General features: G+C 46.7%; 1 protein-coding gene across 1 annotated transcript in view; it reads right to left on the reverse strand.

Moving 5' to 3' along the window:
• The window catches only part of col22a1 (collagen, type XXII, alpha 1), a 328,136-nt gene that overhangs the window by 209,852 nt on the left and 97,674 nt on the right, over positions 1-20,610 (reverse strand). The window contains exon 5 of the mRNA XM_063048837.1: positions 20,425-20,524. Within this exon, the coding sequence (XP_062904907.1) occupies positions 20,425-20,524 (100 nt within the window). The remainder of the gene's footprint in view (positions 1-20,424; positions 20,525-20,610) is intronic.

The following is a 20,610-nucleotide window of genomic DNA, read 5'->3' on the forward strand; positions in this document are numbered from 1 at the left end:
TCAGAAATAGACCACTCCCTTAAACAGTGGAGATTGTGCCTGGAGTCATCTGGAATTGACACATTGATCAGTTGAGGAGAGCAGAGTCAACTGTGAGAGAAGAAAGGTGTCCAGAGCTGTCAGAACCACATTCTGCACCACTGCAGTCAATGCCTACAACCACCATGGAGGAGGCCTCAGAACCTGAGATTGTTTCACAGCCATAAGTTTCTCCGGCCAAGCTGGGTGATCCCCCTTGCCAGGAAAGACATCCCACAAGAGTAAGAAATCTTCCACAGCAATTAAAATCTTCCACAGCAATTAAATCTTTAGGCCTGAATGAGACAATTTAAATTTTACTCTGCTGTGGATGTCTATATAGTATATAGTAGACTGTATATATACTGTAGTTATATAATATATATATGACTAGAGAGGAATATGTTGCATATTTGAGTTGAGATACATTCTGTATTGTGTTGGAGCTTACAGCTCTGCAGGGAATGTTGTGTATTGAATATTACCATAATATTTGAGTAATATTGCTTGATTAAACATTCTTGGTTGTTTACATAGTTCATTATGGATTATATGTAAAAATACATGAATGGCAAACGTCATACATGACCACCTCACTAAAAGTAAAATTAAGAGTAGACACATTATCCCTGTCTCTGTGTTTTTCTCTCAATTAGTTTTATGTTTTGGAGTTACAAAACATAACAGTCTGCTAGTTTAATGATGCGGATGAGTGAATTGATAATTTTGTGACTAAGTCTGTGGTTGATACAAAGTCAGGCAGAGGGGCAATTAGTGTTGAGGAAGCAAGGAGTCTGCAGGAGAATTTGGACAGATGAGAAGAATAGACCAAGAATTGACAGTGTAAATGTAGAAAAGTGTATGGTCATACACTTTAGTAGAAGGAATAATGATGCATAATGTTTTCTGAAGGGTGAACAAATTCAGAAATCAGAGATGCAAATGGCTTTAGGAGTCCTGTTTTAGGTTTTCCTAAAGGTTAACGTACAAGTTGGGTTGGCAGTAAGGAAGGCAAAGACAATGTTAGCATTCAATTCCAGATGACAGAATATAAAGGCAGGAATGTAATGCCGAGGCTTCTTTATAAAGCATTGGTCAAACTGCATTTGGAGTATTGTGAGCAGTTTTGGGTCCCTTATCTAAAACACAATGTGCTGGGATTGGGGAGGGTCCAGGGGAGGATTATGAGAATGATCTCAAGAAGACAGGGTTAACATCTGAGTAGCCTTTCGTAGCTCTGGGCCTGTACTCGCTGCATTGTAGAAGAATGAGGGGAGATCTCATTGAAACTTACTGAAAGGCCTAGCTAGAGTGAACGTGGAGAGAATGTTTCCAATAATTGGAGAGTCTAAGATCAGAAGGTGTTGTGTTCTTTATATTTATACATACCGTGGGTTAACAATAAGGAATTAGAACTTTTATTTACAGCAACAAAACCAAACCACATTTTAAAGTTGCTGGTGAACGCAGCAGGCCAGACAGCATCTATAGGAAGAGGTACAGTTGATGTTTCGGGCCGAGACCCTGCGTCAGGACTAACTGAAGGAAGAGTGAGTAAGAGATTTGAAAGTAGGAGGGGTAGGGGGAGATCCAAAATGATAGGAGAAGACAGGAGGGGGAGGGATGGAGCCAAGAGCTGGACAGGTGATTAGCAAAAAGGATATGAGAGGATCATGGGAGAGGAGGCCCAGGGAGAAAGACAAGGAGAAGCGGGGGGAAACCCAGAGGACGGGCAAGGGGTATAGTGAGAGGGACAGAGGGAGAAAAAGGAGAGAGAGAAAAAGAATGTGTGTATATAAATAAATAACGGATGGGGTACGAGGGGGAGGTGAGGCATTAGCAGAAGTTTGAGAAGTCAATGTCCATGCCATCAGGTTGGAGGCTACCCAGACGGAATATAAGGTGTTGTTCCTCCAACCTGAGTGTGGCTTCATCTTTACAGTAGAGCAGGCCGTGGATAGACATATCAGAATGGGAATGGGACGTGGAATTAAGATGTATGGGAGATCCTGCTTTCTCTGGCGGACAGCGCATAGGTGTTCAGCAAAACGATCTCCCAGTCTGCGTCCGGTCTCGCCAATATATAGAAGGCAATATACATCGGGAGCACCAGACGCAGCATATCACCCCAGCCGACTCACAGGTGAAGTGTCGTCTCACCTGGAAGGACTGTCTGGGGCCCTGAATGGTGGTAAAGGAGGAAGTGTAAGGGCATGTGTAGCACTTGTTCCACTTACAAGGATAAGTGCTGGGAGGGAGATCAGTGGGGAGGGATGGGGGGGACAAATGGACAAGGGAGTTGCATAGGGAGCGATCCCTGCGGAATGCGGGGGGGGAGGAGGGAAAGATGTGCTTAGTGGTGGGATCCCATTGGAGGTGGCGGAAGTTACAGAGAATAATATGTTGGACCCGGAGGCTGGTGAGGTGGTAGATGAGGACAAGGGGAACCCTATTACTACTGGGGTGGCGGGAGGATGGAGTGAGAGCACATCCTCTCATATCCCTTTTGCCAGTCAACTGTCCAGCTCTTGGCTCCATCCCTCCCCCTCCTGTCTTCTCCTATCATTTTGGATCTCCCCCTCCCCCCCCACTTTCAAATCTCTTACTAGCTCTTCCTTCAGTTAGTCCTGACGAAGGGTCTTGGCCCAAAACATCGACTGTACCTCTTCCTATAGATGCTGCCTGGCCTGCTGTGTTCACCAGCAACTTTGATGTGTGTTGCTTGAATTTCCAGCATCTGCAGAATTCCTCGTGTTTGCAAACCATATTTTTACCAAGCCATGTTCCAGATCATTCTATCATTTCTGCTCATGCTCAGAACTCTCTCCAATCACGTTCTGACACATATCACCACATTTTCCTTTCCTTAAAAAGCAATTAGCAACATTAACCAGAACAAATGCATAATTTAACATGTTTCTATCAGTCTATCCGGGGGTTTACAAACACGAGTAAACTTTCTAAATGGTTCACACATTTCTTGTGTTTCATTGTTACTTCCATGTTTTGTCTGGTCTGCATCAGTTAACTGAAACTCTGAAGTTGGCTCTTTCTTGAGGTCTTTGCGATTTCTTCTTAACACTGCTCCTTCTTATGTTTGGTCCATGTAGGATCTGGGTTCAACTTCTTCAAGTACTGTAGCTTTCTGTGTTCATGTGTTCATTTTGTCTTGTATCCTTACTTCATCTCCTTGATGCAGTTCAGGTAATGGACGAGAACATCCGTCAAAGTATGTTTTTGGCTTTGCTTTGCGTTCATCTTTCCATCTTTTTACTTGTTCACCTTCCTCTGTTCTCAGAAGGCTCTCATCTATTGGCAGATTGGATCTCAAATGACGTCCCATCAACAGCTGAGCAGGTGAAAATCACATTCAAGTGGAGTACTGCGATAGGCTGACAAAGCTTTATAAAAATCACCTCCACTATCTTTTGCTTTGTGCATCAGTTTCTTGATAATTCCTACCGACTTCTCAACTAATCCATTGAACTGAGGGAAAAATAGACTAGATGTTTTATGAACAAAGCACCATTCGTGAGCAAAATGTCTCATGCACTCACCATTGAATTGTGGACCATTGTCTGTGAAAACTTCATCAGGTACACCATGTCTGGAAAAAAACTGATTTCATGCATGTAATTACATTCTCTGCAGTTGTTCTGCTCAGACCACATACTTCAGGATACAATGAATACTAATCTGTTATTAATAGATATTCTTTGTTGTGTCACGGACCCCATGACGGGGATAAAGAAACCAGCAGAAATAGAAACCACTTTAGAGCCTCGTATTTCTATTAACTACTAATATTTATTAGTAACTACACAATACAGTAATATCAAAGTAAATAAATCAAACAGGTTAGCAATGATTATATATAAAAGTAAGTATGGAATATATATGTATGAAAAACCAAGCTTCTTTAAGTCTAGGGGTAAAAAGATACAGTCTTACGATGTTGAGTAAAGTTCAGTTCAGTTCAGTTCGTGGTATTTAGTTGAGTAGTGATGGAGAGAGAGAGAGAGAGAGCGAGTTGAGTCTTCAGGTGAGCTGATGCCGTCGATCTTCTCGTTGTCCTCCAAAATCCTTTACAAGTCACCGACTGTGACTTTAAGCGGGGGACCAGTTTTCCTGCGGTGGAGCTATCACCCCGGCAAGGGTGGACACCTAGACAACTCCCCATCAGTCAACCACTTCTCCTACATTGGAATAACAATTTGGATCGATCTGCCTGATCGATCCTCCAAAACCCACTTTCTCTGCGGGCACAACAATGCTCATTCAGTGTCCAGATCATGCGTCTGAGGTCTGTATCATCTGACCTCCTATTTATCTCACCAGGCTGAGCATCACCTGTCATTCAAAGAGTCTCTCCTTCCTATGTCTGTAAAAGAAATGCACAAGCAGGCAACAAGTCCTTGAAGAAATATCAACAACCTGCTGAAAATCATAACATCGAGTGTCCATTAAATAATATCGCCTTCGGTCACCATAGCAACTTACGAGCTGCTCGGTGCTGTCTCCAACTCCAAACTCAGTAAAAATCCAAAGTTACTTCCAATGCCTTAAAGTGACAGTCCAACCGTTGATCTTCGTCTCTCTCTCTCTTTTCAAAAGCAACATATCGGTGGTAAATAACTCTGTCTCTCTCTCCTTTCCAAACAAACCATCAATGATAAATGTCTCTCTCTCTGTCTCTCTTCAAACAGTTAATAGGGGCACTCCTGGATCCCCTCACAATTGTCAGTTACAAAAAGATCAACGCCTATCTTCTGATAAGGTCTCTGAGGACTAGGATGTGGATGCGGTGGCTCCTCAGGGTTGCTAGGTTGGTATTTAAGGCATATTTGACAAGAAGACACCAATTCTACAATTTATTGATTCATCCTGGGCCAAAACATCACTTCCCGCACCCTTTTCTTACATTTTTCAATACCTAGGTGGCCTTCATGAATTTTCCCAAGCATTTATTTTCGGAGACTTTTAGGAATCACAATTCTGCTACCTTTGTACAATGTCCCATCCACAAAAGAAAGTTCTGATCTGTGGTTCCAATATTCTTGTACTTCTGAGGTACAGTCATGCTTATTATCTGGCCCTCTGTCCATCACCACTTGTATTACCCGACTGAGAATTTTGTCCTTCTCTGTCTCAAGATGTAGCAGTTTAAACTTTTCAGTAGCAACAGGTACAGTCTCTGTGATCATATCAACAAATGCCTGAACATCAACAGCATCCCTGTGAATGTCTTTTGTTGTTGGATCCACAGCTCTGGAAAGTGTATCAGCCGTGTACATGAATTTTCCAGGTGTGTATGACACATTCAATGCATATCTTTGTAATTTGATCATCATTCGCTGAATTCGCAAAGGACAGTCACTTAAAGGTTTGCGAAACAGTGCAATCAGAGGCTTGTGATCAGTTTCAACATCAATAGATTGCCCTGACACAAAATGATGAAATCTCCCGCAAGCAAACATAATGCTGAGCAATTCTTTTTCAATTTGGGCCTACCTTGTTTCTGGATCAGATAATGAACGAGATGCATGGGCCATGGTAGCCATTCCTTATCATGTTTCTGGAGTAACACTGCCCCTAAGCCTGCTTGAGATGCATCACATGAGATTTTGAGGGGCCTCTCAGCATCATAGAATGTCAACGCAAGTTCTTTTGTGAGCACTTTCTTGAGATTTTGCCATGCCTTCTCCTGGTCATGATTTCAGCCACATTCATTTCTCTTTTCTGTTAGCTGCCCCAATGGAGCAAGCTGTTCCGAAAGATTGGGTATGGATTTTCCCATGTAGTTGATCCTTCCCATGAACCTTTGAACATCCTTTTTACATTGCGGTCTTGGCATGTTCTCAATAGCAGAAACCTTCAATGGATCAGGACACACACCCTCATTGCTGATGATATCACCCTCAAAGGTAAGTTCAGTCATTCCTAGCTGACATTTGCCTTTACTCAACTTCAGGTTTGCCTTGCGTGTTGCGTCAAAGACTTGTCTGACTCTGGCAGCATGCTCTCGTTTAGATGATCCCCAAACAATAATATTGTCCATGGAAGTATCCACGCCCTCCATGTGCTCATATAGCATGTGAATGGTTTTATGGTACACTTCAGGAGCTGATGCAATTCCAAATGGAAGCCTAAGAAAACAGTATCTGGCAAAAGGAGTATTAAAGGTACACAACTTTGAACTCCGTTCATCTAGTTTAAGTTGCCAGAATCCAGAAGATGCATCTAATTTACTAAAGTACTTTGCATTAGCAAACAGTGACATAATTTCTTCATGAGTAGGCAATTTGAAATGCTCTCTCTTAACGGCTCGATTCAAGTCTCTTGGATCTAAGGAAATCCTCAGTTTTCATTAGTCGGTTCATCATTTTTTTTATGACTCCTAGCCGTTCTATTCTGTCAAGCTCTGTTTTCAGTTGATGACGTAATGCAAAAGATACTTTTCTACATGGATGTACTATGGGTTGCACTGTGTTGTCGATTTTAATTTGTGTGCTCTCCTGGAAGACAACCAAGCCCTTTGAACAAGTCTTCATACTCTTTCATCAGGTCACTGTATTCTGACTCTGTGTCACTGTCCAGGACTATTATTATGATTATGACGACACACAGTCCTCTTTTATTGTCATTTAGTAATGCATGCATTAAGGAATGATAAAATGTTAAAATGACTATAACACTTTTCACCAAATTCAATCCCTCACAGGCAGATAAACCCGGTATTGACTGTACATTCTTTGGCACCACTACAAATGAAAGCATGTGCACAATATTTTTGTGTGATACTTCTGCCACACATGTTCCTTTTAACTGGAATGTCTGTACCTGAATACCCAGTCACTTTAATATTTGTCTTCTGTAACTTTAGTCTTGACTTTAGTGCATTAAACTCATATTCTGCAAGAACATTTACTTGTGCTCCAGTATCAAGTTTAAACAGAATATTGTTTTGGTTCACTTGCAGTGGAATAGTCCAGTCATTCTTACTTTGTTTGTTTTCACAAAGCACTTCTATATAAAACTCAAGTTCATTTTCAAGCACTGCATTTACTTGTTTTATTTTCATTCTACCTCTGTAACAGCATGAAAAATGATTACTCTTACCACAGGTGTTGCACATTTTCCCACATTCTGGACACTGTTTAGGCCAGTGCGGCCACTCACAGCGATCACATGGCTTTTTTATCTCGGATGACGTCTTGCTCTCTGTCGGTTTTGTCGTTACTTTTTTACTTTTTCTAATATTTTCACAGTTCCCCACAGCATCTACGTTGTAGTTTTTAATGAAAAGTTCTTTAGCCTGTGACATCACAGTTTCCGAAGCTTTGCAGAGCATCAAAGCTTTTCCCAAGTCTAAATCTTGTTCTCTTAACAGTCTTTCTCTCAGACCACTATCCCGAATGCCACAAACAGTTCTGTCTTTAATAAGAGAGTCTGTCAATTCTGCAAACTCTCATGTTTTGCTCTGGTGTCTCAATTCAGTAACATATTGATCAATTGTTTCAGCAGCTCTCTGCGTACATTTGAAAAAGTTATACCGCTCCTACGTCATGTTACTCTTCGGTATACAAAATGCTTCAAATTTGTCCATTATCGACTTCAAATTTAAATTAACTCCATCTTCAAAAACAAAGTGATTATATACCTCAATTGCATCATCACCTACTATGTGGAGTAGAAGCGCAGCTTTCGTTTTTTTCCCCATTTTCCATCAGCTTCGATCGCTGATAAATATATTTCAAAACGCTGCTTAAATTTTCTCCAGTTCTCAGCTAAGTTCCCAGTCAGCTGAAGTGTTGGTTGAGGTTGCAAACCTTCCATTTTTAAAACTGTTAGCAAACACCAAAACAGTTCAAACTCTTTTTCCTTCGATTATAGAACATAGAACAGTACAGCACAGTACAGGCCCTTCGGCCCACAATGTTGTGCCGACCCTTAAACCCTGCCTCCCATATAACCCCCCAACTTAAATTCCTCCGTATACCTGTCTAGTAGTCTCATAAATTTCACTAGTGTATCCGCCTCCACCACTAACTCAGGCAGTGCATTCCACGCAGCAACCACTCTCTGAGTAAAAAACCTTCCTCTAATATCCCCCTTGAACTTCCCACCCCCTTACCTTAAAGCCATGTCCTCTTGTATTGAGCAGTGGTGCCCTGGGGAATAGGCGCTGGCTGTCCACTCTATCTATTCCTCTTAATACCTTGTATTTTTTTTTTATAGGTGGCGCCGGTGACTGGCGACTTTGCGCGAGCTCTCCGGAGCAAACTGCCCTCTCCACTATCCTATACCCGAGAAACCTTTCTAAACCTCCAATTTAGCAAGATCAAGATCAAAAACACCCTGGCGAAGCTACTGACCCAGCTGGAGACCACCGCGCCAGAACTGCTTCTTAAACTCCGGACCGCACCAGGACCCGACCAACGAGGCGCACAACGTTCCCGGAGACCCGCGGTCTAAGACCGTGCCGGAGAGCTTGCAGACACGGCCCATTCCGACCAGCACCTCTCTGGAGCAGACGACCACACAGAAGTGATGGCAGAGACCTCAAAGGTGCCCCAGACGCTTACCCAGAGCGACCATTGTAAAACCCCGCTGGTGGCCATCCACAGTTGCCGGAAGTGAGGCCTCCGCCGCCGACCTCGGAAATCGAGCCCGAGGCTCGACGGAGTGGAGGCCTCCGCAACTGTGATTCAGCTTAAGGACTTGTTTCAGCCAGGAGCCCGGCCCTCCAGGATTAAGTGTCAGCTTTGGGGCCCGATCCAATCGACAGCCCGGGCCCACTGCAGCTGGAAGTGGCAGTGGAGCCTCCCACGTCACTCGGCCTGACCCAGAGCGCCCGACGACACGACCCGCCGATCGATCCCCTCGGGATGCGTCCACCAACCTCAAAGAGCTGTCAACAACACACTGCACCGATGGAGACCTGGAAAGATGCACTACTTACCGAGGAAGCGTGGGAAAAGACCTGGGCTGCTGGTCAGATTGAAGCTGAGGGGCTTTCAGGGTCCCTATGTCCACCATCCTACTAGCTAATGTGCAAGCTATAGGGAACAAGGTGGATGATCTTAAAGGGAGACTCACCTACTGCAGGGAGATGCAGAACTGCTGTGTATTCTGTTTCACCGAGACCTGGCTCTCCCCTGCCACCACCGACTGTGCCATCCGACCGGAGGGATTTTCGATCCATCGGATGGACTGCACGGCGTCTTCGGGCAAGACGAGGGTAGGTGGTGTCTGCCTACTGATCAACACTGGTGGTGCTCGGACACAGTGGTACCGACAAGCTCCTGCAGCCCGGACCTGGAGCACCTGTCGGTGAACTGTCATCCCTACTATCTGCCATGGGAATTCACCTCGATCATACTGACAGCGGTCTACATTCCCCCCACAGGCAGACTTGGAGTGTGCTCTGAACATATTGTATGCCAACATCAGTGAACTTGAGACTGTAATGGATTTGCTCATTACAGTCGGGGACTTTAACAAGGCCAACCTCAGAAAGGCACTGCCAAAGTTATACCAACATGTCTCCTACCCCACTAGAGGCCCGAATATACTTGACCACTGCTACACTGCAGTCAAGGATGCCTACCATTCCGTCCCACGACCTCACTTTGGAAAATCGGACCATCAGGTTGTACTCCTCCTCCCGGCTTACAAACAGAAACTGAAGCGGGAGGTCACGGTGACAAAAGTACGGTCGCGTTGGACGGAGGAAATGGATGAGGTCCTCCATGACTGCTTTGAACCGGTGGACTGGTTAGAATTCAAGGACTCGGCAGCTAACCTCAATGAGTATGCCTCAGCTGTCACGGACTTTATTTGGAAATACACGGAGGACTGTGTGTCTCGCAAGACGATCCGGGTACTCCCTAACCAGAAACATTGGATGAATTATGAGGTCAAGTCCCTTTTAAAGGCTAGGGCTGTGGTTTTTAGGTCCGGGGATACCAGTCGCTACACGGAATCCAGGCGTGAGCTCCGGAAAGCCATTAAGGGCGCTAAGAGGCAATATCAAGCCAAGTTGGAAGCCCAGGCTAACCAAAGGGATGCCAGTAGACTATGGCAGGGTCTAAATGAGATCACTGGGCGCAAAGAAAAAGCTGGGAATATCAATAACTGTGGTGCTTCTCTTCCTGATGAACATAACATATTCTACGCAAGATTCAAACAGAAGAGGAGCGTCCCGCTCCCTCCGGATGAACTGGACCTGGTGGCATCGAGATTCATCGTCACCGAGGAGGACGTTAGAAGGGCCTTCCTGAAGATAAGTCCAAGGAAGGCAACGGGCCCAGATGGCGTCCCAGGAGGGGTTCTCCGGGCCTGTGCAAACGAGCTAGCTGGAGTGTTTGCTGACATCTTCAACTGCTCCTTGCTTCAGTCTAAGATCCCCTCATGTTTTAAGAAGGCAACGATAATCCCAATGCTGAAGAAGAGCAAGGTGGTATGCCTGAATGACTGTCGACCTGTGGCTCTGACATCAATTGCTATGAAGTACTTCAAGAGATTGGTTTTGGCACACATCAACCAAAGCCTACCGGTCAACCTCGACGCTTTGCAATTCACCTACCGGAGCAACAGGTCAACGGCAGATGCCACCTCTCTGGCCCTACATTCCTCCTTAGAACACCTGGAGAATAAAGACGCATACGTAAGGCTCCTTTTCATTGACTACAGCTCTGCCTTTAATACTATTGTTCCAAATAAACTGATTCCTAAGCTCTGGAACTGGTCCTTAGCACTCAGATCTGCAGCTGGATCTTCAACTTCCTCACAGACAGGACCCAGGGTGTAAAAATAGGGGACAAGCTCTCCTCTACAATCACTCTGAGCACCAGTGCCCCACAAGGCTGTGTACTCAGCCCCCTGCTGTACTCACTGTACACCCATGATTGTGCAGCCAAGTTTCCATCAAACTCAATATATAAGTTTGCTGATGGCACAACAATTGTAGGCCGTATCTCAGGTAATGATGAGTTTGAGTACAGAAAGGAAATTAAGAACCTGGTGGCATGGTGCGAAGACAATAACCTATCCCTCAATGTCAGCAAGACGAAGGAATTGGTTGTTGACTTCAGAAGGAGTAGTGGACCGCACGACCCAATTTACATCGGTGGTGCGCAAGTGGAACAGGTCAAAAGCTTTAAGTTCCTCGGGGTCAATATCACAAATGACCTGACTTGGTCCAACCAAGCAGAGTTCACTGCCTAGAAGGCCCACCAGCGCCTTTACTTCCTGAGAAAACTAAAGAAATTTGGCCTGTCCCCTAAAACCCCGACTAATTTTTATAGATGCACTGTAGAAAGCATTCTTCTGGGGTGCATCACAACCTGGTATGGAAGTTGTCCTGTCCAAGACCGAAAGAAGCTGCAGAAGATCGTGAACACAGCACAGCACATCACACAAACCAACCTTCCGTCTGTGGACTCACTTTACACCGCATGCTGTTGGAGCAGTGCCAGGATAATCAAGGACACGACTCATCCAGCCAACAGACTTTTCGTCCCTCTTCCCTCCGGGAGAAGGTTCAGGAGCTTGAAGACTCGTATGGCCAGATTTGGGAACAGCTTCTTTCCAACTGCAATAAGACTGCTGAATGGATCCTGACCCAGATCTGGGCCGTACCCTCCAAATATCCGGACCTGCCTCTCAGTGTTTTTGCACTACCTTACTTCCCATTTTTCTATTTTCTATTTATGATTTATAATTTAAATTTTTAATATTTACTAATTTTAACTATTTTAATATCTGTAATATTTAATATTTGTAATCCAGGAGTGTGAAGCGCAGAACCAAATATCGCTGTGATGATTGTACCTTCTAGTACCAATTGTTTGGCGACAATAAAGTATAAAGTAAAAGTACCTCTATCATGTCTCCTCTCCTTCTCCTTCTCTCCAGGGAGTAAAGCCCTAGTTCCCTTATCTTCGCTTCTTCCGTGTTAGCGAACGTATTATTCTTCCAGACCGACTTCTGACACCGTGTTGTGTTTTTCATATTTATACGTACCGTTGGTTAACAATAAAGAATCATACTCTGGAAGAATTAGAACTTTTATTTACAGCAACAAAACCAAATCACATTTTTACCAAGCCATGTTCTTGATCATTCTATCATTTCTGCACATGCTCAGAACTCTCTCCAATCACGTTCTGACACATCATATCACCACAGAGGGCACAGTTCGGAATAGAGCAGAAATAAAGGAGAATCTGTGGAATTCATTGCCCACACAGCTGTGGCAGCCAAGTCATTGGGTTTATTTAAAGCAGAGGCAGGTAGGAACTTAATTAGTAAGGGTGTCAAAGGTTATGGGGAGATGGTAAGAGAATGGTGTTGAGAGAAAATATAAATCAGCCTTGATTGAATCACAGAACAGATTTGATGGACTGAATGGCCTAATTTTACTCCCATATCTTATGGTCTATCTATAAAGATGTATGAACTTCAGAAAAATAATTCAATCTTATTAAGTAAAGGCATCCGTTAGTCCTGCGAGACCATGGATCTGTGCCTGGAAAGTCTTCACTCTCCACGACAAGGGCAAGGTTGCATGGAAGACCAGCAGTTGCCCATGCTGCAAGTCTCCCCTCTCCACGACACCAACGTTATCCAAGGGAAGGGCATTAGGACCCATACAGCTTGGCACCAGTGTCGTCGCAGAGCAATGTGTGATTAAGTGCCTTGCTCAAGGACACAATACATTGCCTCGGCTGGGGCTCGAACTCAAGACCTTCAGGTCACTAGTCCAATGCGTTAACCACTTCGCCACATGCCCACACTAATTCAATCTTATTTCCATTTTAAATGGATGAATAATTATTCTGAACTACCTTTCACCTAGTTTTGGATTCCCCCATGAGGAAAAAGTATTTTCTTAATATTTATTTGATCAAGTTCTTCATAATTTTGGTTTGAATAAGATCAGTTCCTATTCTTCTAAACACCAAAGTATCTTGTTCCAACCTTTTCAACTTTACCCCTTATAATACTTTCATCCCAGGAATCACTTTGGTGTCCCACTGCTTTAAACACACACAAACATACAGAGGGCGGAGCTAAGAATGAAGGCACCTAAAGGCTACATCTTTGCTTGCATTTTCAGAAACAGCTCTATTTCTATCTTTAATATCTCCTTTTTTCCTTTTCTGGGTTCTTTTGAAGACCCTGACCAGGAGTTACATGCTGACTTCGGTTCTTTGCGGAAATGGGACCTGCTCTCAGGGTCTTACGACCGGCTGCTTTTCGATATGCCAAGGACGTGGCCTGGAAGACTAGCGCACCTTTAGAATGCCGGATTTTCGTGGCTCTGGAGGTGGGCGGACTTGAGGCCGGTGCCGCCTCCTGGTGTGTTGTGGGAAACGGAAGATCATAAGCAGCGAGCTGGTGAAACGCGTCACCCCTTTTTCTCTTATTAGGGAGAGAGCCTGTGGTATGTCAAAATACCGGGTGAATGAGTAGTCTTTGGTTACAGAGAGTGAGAAAGAAAATGAGAGAGTGTGAGAGTGAGTGAGAGACAGAGTGAAAGAGAGAGTGAGAGTCAGAGAGAGAGAGAGAGAAAGAGAACAAACAAAGAACACATCGATTTTCAGTGGCGGGGTGGTGTGTTAGTGAGGTTGAGGGGAATAGGTAGAACAAAGGGACTAGCTCTGATAGGGTGAGACCCTATCAGAACATTGAGAAGTATAATCTGTGCTGGACCCTTTCACGTCTTCAGATGTTGTTAGTAGACAGTATATCCATTGTTACAAATCAACATAGCTAGTATTGTAGTCACGCTGATAGGCTACGACTGAAAACAACACACTAGTTGGGTTGAACTGTTTACTGTTTGAATCGGCGCGCGCTTAAGTGCCCGCTCCCAGCAACTCCCGCTCTTTGCGGGGCAGAAGCGACATCGGCTTCCGGGCCAAGGTCTGCCCCGCACTCAGAGTCCTCTTGGTTGCTGTTGGCTGCGGGCTCGCCGGCGACTGCTGGAGCCAGTTCGCTTGAAGCGTGGGCGAGCCGCCACATGACCCCCCCCCCCCCCCAGATCCGGCGATAGGACGTGCAGAGTCCACAGCCTGCACACTCTCACTTCTTTTAGGTGGTCGGCCTCGACGTCGTCGGGGCGGTACCGCAACCAGGCGTTCAAGATCCAGATGCGCCGGTTTGAGACAGTCAATGGTAAAAGTCTCGTCCCGACCACCGATGTCGAGAACGCAGGTCGCTCCATTATGGTGCACCACCTTGTAGAGTCCCTCGTATGGTCGCTGCAGGGGTGGTCTGTGCGTGCCTCGGCGAATGAAAACATACTTGCTCTATTGTAGGTCCCTGGGCACGAAAGATGTTGTTCCGTGGTAGGATGTCGGGACTGGAGCAAGTGTTCCAAGCCGCTCCTGGAGTTTAGTTAGGACCCCAGCAGATGTGTCCTCCGGGCCACGGGGTGCTGGCACAAACTCACCGGGAACTGTGAGCGGGCACCGTGAACCAGTTCGGCCGATGATGCGGCCAGGTCCTCCTTGGGTGCCGTGTGGATACCAAGCAGCACCCAGGGGAGTTCGTCCACCTAGTCTGGCCCTCAGAGGCGTGCCATCAGGGCCGACTTCAAGTGCCTGTGGAAACATTCCACCAGGCCGTTAGACTGCGGGTGGTAAGCAGTCGTTCGGTGGAGCTGGGTTCTGAGGAGTTGTGCCAGTGCAGACCACAAAGCCGATGTGAACTGTACACCTCTGTCTGAAGTGACGTGGGCTGGGAGTCCGAATCGTGCCACCCAGGTGGTAATCAGGGCTCTGGCGCATGTCTCCGCGGCCGTGTCAGCGAGTGGGACAGCTTCCGGCCACCTCGTGAACCTGTCCACCATGGTGAACAGATATCTCGCTCCTCTCAAAACCGGCAGCAGGCCGACGATGTCTACGTGGATATGTTGAAACTTCCTATGTGTCGGCTGGAAGGGTTGCAGTGGGGCCCTCACGTGCCTCTGGATTTTGGATGTTTGACAGTGCGTGCATGTCCTGGCCCAGTGCTCAACCTGCTTGCGTAGGCCGTGCCACACAAACCTGTCTGCGATCAGCCGGATGGTCGCCTGGATGGAAGGGTGGGCTAAACCGTGCAAGGTGTCAAAAACGCGGCGCCTCCAAGCAGTCGGGACAATGGGCCGAGGTTGCCTGGTGGACACATCGCAAAGGAGCTTCTTACCTTCGGGCCCAATGGGTATGTCTTCGAGGCGGAGTCCTGAGACTGTGGTTCAGTACGCCAGCATCTCTCCGTTCAGCTGTTGTGCCTCAGCTAACGTCGCATAATCCACCCCCGGAGACAGAGAGTACACTGATTGGACGGAGGTTCATGACAGTGCATCTGCCACTACGTTGTTCTTCCCCGAGATGTGCTTGATCGTGGTGGTAAACTCCGAGATGTACAACAGATGGCGTTGTTGGCGGCTTGACCACAGGTCCGACATTTTGGCAAATGCGAAAGTGAGGGGCTTGTGGTCTGTGCAGACCGTGAACTCTCTCCCCTCCAGGAAGTACCTGAAGTGCCAGATGGCAAGGTACAGGGCCAGCAGCTCCCTGTCAAAAGCGCTGTACTTAAGTTCCGGGGGGCGTAGGTGTCAGCTGAAGAAGGCAAGCGGCTTCCACTGGCCTTCGATGAGCTGCTTGAGCATGCCGCCAACTGCCGCATCGGAGGCATCCACAGTGAGGGCAGTTGGGACGTCGACCTGGGGTGGACTAGGAACATGGCATTTGCTAGCGTGTTCTTGGCTTGTTCGAAAGCTGCCGTCGCCTCCTCTGTCCAAGTGACCTCTTTGACCTTGCCGGACATCAAGCAAAAAAGGGGCCACATGATCCGGGCCACCGAGGGCAGGAAACAGTGGTAAAAGTTAACCATTCCAACAAATTGGGCGAATTGGCAGATGGCCTCAACTTTTGCCGGCAGAGGAACAGCTCCATGGCGGTCGATCCGGTGTCCCAAGAAGTCAATGGCGGACAGGCCGAACTGGCACTTGGCGGAGTTGATAGCCAGGCCATAGTCGCTTAGGCGGCGGCAGAGCAGGTGTAGATGTGCTAGATGTTCCTGGCGGGAGAGGCTGGCGATAAGTATGTCATCCAGGTAGATGAACAAAAAGTCCAGATCTCGCCCTACTGCGTCCATCAAGCGCTGGAAAGTCTGCGCCACATTTTTGAGCCCGAACGGCATCCTGAGGAACTCGAACAGGCCAAAGGGGGTAATGAGGGCCGTCTTGGGTACATCATCCGGGTGGACTGGGATCTGATGATACCCTCGGACCAGGTCAATCTTCGAAAAGATGCGCGCCCCGTGCAGGTTGGCCGTAAAGTCCTGGATGTGTGGTACCGGATAGCGATCGGACGTGGTGGCATCGTTTGGCCTCCGATAGTTGCCGCACGGTCTCCACCCTCCCGTGGACTTGGGCACCATATGGAGTGGGGAGGCCCACGGGCTGTCGGAACGCTGCACAATCCCCATCTCCTCCACCTTGAATTCCTCCTTCGCGAGGCGGAGCTTGTCGGGCGGTAGCCTGCGGGCCCGGGCATGAAGGGGAGGTCCCTGTGTGGGGATGTGGTGCATCACGCCGTGCTTGGGGTCTATTGATGAAAACTGTGGCATGATGATAGATGGGAACTACGATAACACTCTGGCGAACTCGTTGTCGGAATAAGTGATGGAGTCCAGGTGCGGGGCCGGTAACCTGGCCTCACTGAGGGAGGAAGTCTGGAATGTCTTCACATCGACCAATCATCGTCCCTTCAAATCCACGAGCAGGCAGTGCAGACGGAGGAAGTCTGCACCTCGCAATGGCTGTGACACTGCGGCCAGCGTAAATGTCCATGTAAAGTGGCTGGAACTGAACTGCAAGGGGATGGTTCTTGTGCCGTAGGTGCGGATGATGCTGCTGTTGGCTGCCGTAAGTTCTGGTCCTGTTCTTCTAGTTCGGGTATCGTGGCTCGAGGGGGGTACAACACTGATTTCTGCCCCCGTGTCCACCAGGAATCTTCACCTGGAGAGCTTGTCCCAAATGTAGAGGAGGCTATCACGGCGACCAGCCGCCATAGCCATCAGTGACGGCTGATCCTGGCATTTCCCTGGAACGAGCATGGCAGTCAGCAGTGGCGGGCCCTGGAACCCACCATTGATGATAAAAACACCAAGACTCAGAAGTGGTGACGTCCCTTGGTGTGGGTGCTCGGTGCTCCACTGCTGGGGTGTGAGAGGGCTGGGCTTTCGGCCGTGCCACAGCACTAATTCTGATGGTGGTTCCGCCAATTTGTTTGCCGCGCCAAAGCATGTCCGTGCGGGTCTCTGAAGTCTTCATCTGCTGGCAGGAGGCGGATGTCTTCTGGCATTTGCTCCAAGAAGATCTGTTCAAACAGCAGGCAAGGCTTATGGCCATCTGCCAGTGTTAGCATGTCGCTCATCAGGGCTGATGGTGCGCGGTCGCCCAGGCCGTCTATATGTAGTAACCGCGCGGCCCGTTCGTGGCGGGAGAGGCTAAACATGCGGATTAACAGGGCCTTGAGTGCCTCATGCTTGTCTGTTGCCGGGGGCTGACGCAGAAAGTCAATAACGCAGCTCGATGTCTCCTGGTCGAGGGCGCCCACCACGTAGTAATACCTGGTGGCATCTGAGACAACTTGCCTGACCTGGAACTGGGCCTCCGCTTGCTCAAACCAGACCAGGGGTTGGGTGGTCCAGAAGGTTGGCAGTTTAAGGGAAACTGCATTCTGCAGAGCTGAGTCGATCATGCTTTTTTTTGAACAAAATTCTTTATTACAAATGTCGGTGCTATACAATATTTACAAAACCAGTGACTAACATATTTACTACACTACAAACAGACAATACATGTTAAACCAATATATTGCCATCCTCATCAATGATGGCATTTACACCCCACGGAGCTCAACGGTCCCGGAACACCTCTACGGTCGCCATGGACTGTGCGTATTCCTTTTCAATGTTCACCCGGGCACGAACATACCCCCTAAACATAGCCAGGCAGTCCGCCCGGGGAGAACCTGCTGCCACCCTTTTCCAGGAGCCACGGATGCCGCTGGACCGTCGGGGTCACCAATGTAGTCGCGCTGATACACTACGAGTGAAAACAACACACTGACGCGAGCAGGGTTGGGTTGAACTGTTTACTGTTTGAATCGGCGCACACTTAAGTAACCCACTCTCAGCAACCCCTGCTCTTTGCGAGACAGAAGCGACGTCGGCTTCCAGGCCAAGGTCTGCCCCGCACTCAGAGTCCTCTCGGTTGCCGCTGGCTGCGGGCTTGCCGGCGACTGCTGGAGCCAGTTCGCTTGCTGCCTGGGCGAGCCGCCACAGTATATGTTTATACACAGTATCAATAAATATACCAGCTTTAGTTCCTCAATCATTAAAAGCACTTTCGGGAGTGAATATTACATTCATAATTCAGACCAGTGTGTTAAACATCTTAATTTTATTTGCAGTAGGATGCCTTTGTTTTAGACACTTAGTTCAATAACAAATATTCCTGGTAAGACAAAGAACTGTAAAACACCGAGAAGGCCCTGTACTTCATTTTTAAAATGTTCCACTTAATACCAATACTGGGCTCAAATTAGTGCAAAAGAAAAATATTCCGCTTGTTGGAAATCTAAAATAGAAACAATGGATGTTGTAAATACTGGGAAGATCAGGCAGCACCTGAAGTTTAGAAAACAAAGGTAATATTTCAGGTCAATGAATTCACAACTGAACTACGAAAAGTTGATGATCTCCATGTGGATATTGGGAGAAAAGTACAGATGCAAGTGGGAGAGTTAGAAGCACATAAGACAAATCCAGGGGAGTTCTAGGTTGAGGAAGCTTTTCATCTCTCTGTAATTTAAAGGCTGTTAACCTCTCTTCTCCCAATTACGTCACCTCTATTTTTCCACCAATGCTGCCTTATTGGCAGAATACCGAGAGCAGTTTTCCTTTCATCGGTGGGGGGAGGTGTGGCAGGGGAGATTTCTGAAGCAGTCTTCAGAGATGTGCAAAGAAATATATGATGCAAGTAGTACAGTGACAGAAGAGATTTCATTCAGTCAGTCTGGATGAATTTGAACACAGGACAAGTGAGGGAAAAGGACAATGTCTAATACAATATGACCCAGGCTCGCACTTTTTGGATGAATCTTAACCTGGTCAACTGTCAAAAAGTGAACTGCCTGTTACCAGGTCTGCTCTGCCATTTTGACACTGGCACACCTTTTTGACTCTTACTGCGGGATTGTGATACCATTAGTGCTTACTATCATGTGTGTGCTTTGTGCTGTGTGAGACTGTTGGCTCTGTGCTTTGCATCTTGACCCCAGAATAACGCTATCTTGTTTGGCTGTATTCATGAGTATTCATGTACGGTTGAATGACAATTAAGCTTGAATTGAATGGAAGGTTGGAAAATATTCACTATGATTTCTTCTTTCTCTTGGAGGGGAGATAGCTGTTTTACATCCTTTTACAATGGAGTTTTCCCTCATATTCACTTTTGACAATAGAAGACCATTCCATATATAGATTCTGTTGTGCTTGCTCGCCTACATCTTCTGATGAGACACATCGCCAGAACAAACTGTAATTCAAAATAATCCTTACTCAGTAAAACTACACCAGTCTCAAAACTCGACTCAAACTCACACTCCCACTCCCCAGAACAACTATTTAAGTGGTTTACCCCAGTTCAATTGAGTCCTTGATGGGACAACGACCAATCAGCAAAAGCCAGTCTGGGATTGGTTTCAGCTGACCACCAAGTGCTGATGGTTTTGGCTCGCCATAATAGAGTCTATGCTGGACTTTACAGCATTTCTGTCAGTCTCATTCCCCCATTTATTTCTGTACAAGAATTCTCTCTTGGGTACCCAATAACTCCCACCCCTCCCCTGGCACCCACCTACAAGAGGAACAAATTACAGGGAGCAATGAATCTACCCAGTCTGTGGAATGTCATTGGAAAATGGACCAGTGGGGGGAACCCACACAGTCACAGGAAATATGCAAATTCCACGCAAACAACAACCGTGGTCAGGAATGCAAGCCAGCCACTTGAGCAGTGAGGCCGCGACACTAATTACACTGTCTCTGTGAACTATAGGAGCAGGATGAAGCGTCAGACTGTGAGACTTTACAATGACATCTGTTTACAGCACAGCAGCTTCCAGCACACTTCTGTATCCATCGGACTCCAGCAGTGTGCAAGGCAGTTATCCTTATACAATACTACAGAACGCTGAGAGGTAGAGTGAAAAGATGTTCAGTAAGATGTATAAAAGTGAAGTGCTGCTGCTGTTATTCAGTGGAATGGAGTGGTTTACTCTGAAGTGGGTAAGTGGAATGGAACAAATTGACATCAAGGCTGCAGCTTGTTCTGTCACTTACTTTGTCATTTGAACTATGGGCATTTTTCCAAGGCGAACATATCCTCCATTCCTCACTTCAATAATGCTTCTCACGTGGAACAGCTCCATTAGGTCAAACCCTGCACAACAAAAAAGAAAATTAAGTTGAAACCATGAAGATTTTTTCAATTCAAAGAAGAAGCAGAAAATGGAAGGTTGGTTGGTT

Source organism: Mobula hypostoma, chromosome 1, assembly GCF_963921235.1.
Source record: "Mobula hypostoma chromosome 1, sMobHyp1.1, whole genome shotgun sequence".
NCBI lineage: Eukaryota > Metazoa > Chordata > Chondrichthyes > Myliobatiformes > Myliobatidae > Mobula > Mobula hypostoma.